We start from the raw sequence: 1,846 nt of genomic DNA, 5'->3' as shown, positions 1-1,846 counted from the left end.
TCAAGTTCAATGGGGTAAATATGCATTAAGCCGTTAATATTTCTTTGGTATAAAGACTATATTTGTATGATTCAAATCGCGAGGTAATGCATTTGTCCCAAAAAAGCTTCTACAAATTTGCACAACATCTTCACCAATAATTGCCCAAGGAAAATCAGATGCATCCCATGAGGTTCAAGTGCTTTGTCGAGGTGCACACCAAATAAGGCAGTTTTTACTTTATTTGTTGTAACCTGCTAAAAGATGTAATAGTTTTGTTCCTTAGTAATCTTCGGAATCAGACTATCAAGTACATCAAAAGAAAATGAGTTTGTGGTTTGGAACTTTTTAGTGAAATAGTTAACCAGTAATGCTTCATAATTTCTTTCTCAAATGCATTACAAAAACTGAATTTTATAATTATAACAATAAATATAAAAATGTGGAATTTATGGCTCATGCCACCTGTAAGGCAAGTCTTTATGGAAGGAGTTGGAGATATTCAACACAATCCATTTATGACATCGATTTTATTGTGATTTTTTTATAGGGTTTTTCTATCATGTGATAGTAAAAGATTTTGCACACATTAAGTCTTTATTAGCCTTCCTATTTTCAAGATCCTACTTAATTAGTGAGATTATCAATAAATGTTTAATTAAAGAATATATATTCTCTCTCCTCTGTTTTCTCCTTACCAAAATACTATCAAACTCCTAAAAATTCTACGCCAACAATTTTATTTTTTTCCTTTTTATCAACAATTCGTAACAAAAATCGGATTATTGACTTTGTAATGTCGAGCAATTTCACGAATAAGCCTCTGAAATGGCATTTTATGGATCAAAAGATCAGTGCTCTTTTGATACTTTCTGATTTCTCTGGTAAATTCATCAAACAAAAAGATTCCATGAGATCGGTATTAATTACAACAAAAGAATAGAATTGAAGTTACAGGGATGGCATACAGGAGAGCCACAGTTCCAGGACGGTATCGATGTGGTCTCTTGAGTCGTCCTCCAATAGTAGTTGGAGGAGCCGATAACCTAGCAACCTGTATGAAATTGATAAATAGAGAAGTATACATGTTTGAAACATAAACCCTAAACTCAGCCAAAAAAAAGGCAATTAAACAGATCTCTAAACAAAGCATTTCCATTCCTAACTCCAATTAAGCATCTATCTAACACATACCTTTGCTGCGAGTTGCTTCCTGGGAGCCTTTCCACCGGTGCATTTACGAGCAGTAGTTTGCTTAGTACGAGCCATTTCACTTTCAAAATAAGAAGAGAACGAACAGAGACTGCGATTTCTGAAGTTGCGATATCAAACAAAGGAATTACAAAAATGGAAAAGTAAAATGGGGGGCTTTATATAGGGAGAGAGACGATAGAGGAACATTGTAGGTCGGTTGAAAGCGGAGCACCAAAATCCCAGATAACTGAAAATGTAACTTCTCCATCCTTGTCAGGGTAATCTGATTGGTTGATTTTTTAACTACGGATCGCCAGCATGGACGACTTGTTAGCAAATCAACGAGTAGGTGACTGATTATTTTTTTTTTAATTCGCATCCAAATGCCCGTCTTGTGTTCTGAGACTGTCCGGATTAGCCAATCGGATCTCTCGAACCAGGAACTAGACAGACTTCCCATCCAAATCTATTGAATTCCTGAAAATGCAAAATCCAACAAAAATTGGGACTAATCCATGATCTAAAGGTCCAACCGGACCAGAATTGACTACGGTTTTTTAATATTTTTTCTTTTGTAAAAAATTAATTTATTTGACTATAATATTTGAAATAAGATAAAATAGTAGGGGTACAATACTCATTTGGCTCCTCAAACTAAGGTTTCTATATCAAT

The 1,846-nt window shown here is 34.6% G+C and overlaps 1 protein-coding gene across 1 annotated transcript; it reads right to left on the bottom strand.

Moving 5' to 3' along the window:
• Nucleotides 1–736: 736 nt before the first annotated feature.
• Nucleotides 737–1,248, bottom strand: LOC136222850 (histone H3.3a-like). The gene is made up of 3 exons (XM_066010549.1): nucleotides 1,174–1,248; nucleotides 948–1,033; nucleotides 737–860 (listed from the first exon to the last, which is right to left on the bottom strand). The coding sequence occupies exons 1-3, from the start codon at nucleotides 1,246–1,248 to the stop codon at nucleotides 737–739; spliced, it is 285 nt and encodes a 94-aa protein (XP_065866621.1).
• Between the last annotated feature and the right edge of the window lie 598 nt (nucleotides 1,249–1,846).

Source organism: Euphorbia lathyris, chromosome 3, assembly GCF_963576675.1.
Source record: "Euphorbia lathyris chromosome 3, ddEupLath1.1, whole genome shotgun sequence".
Classification (NCBI taxonomy): Eukaryota; Viridiplantae; Streptophyta; class Magnoliopsida; order Malpighiales; family Euphorbiaceae; genus Euphorbia; species Euphorbia lathyris.
This window is presented reverse-complemented; position numbering and strand designations above follow the sequence as displayed.

Excerpts from the sequence above, each read along its gene's own strand:
- LOC136222850 (XM_066010549.1), bottom strand. The coding sequence starts at position 1,248 with ATGGCTCGTACTAAGCAAACTACTGCTCGTAAATGCACCGGTGGAAAG. Across the intron at positions 1,034-1,173 it reads GGAAGCAACTCGCAGCAAAG|GTTGCTAGGTTATCGGCTCC; the intron begins GTATGTGTTAGA and ends AATTTCATACAG. Across the intron at positions 861-947 it reads CCTGGAACTGTGGCTCTCCT|AGAAATCAGAAAGTATCAAA; the intron begins GTATGCCATCCC and ends TGAATTTACCAG.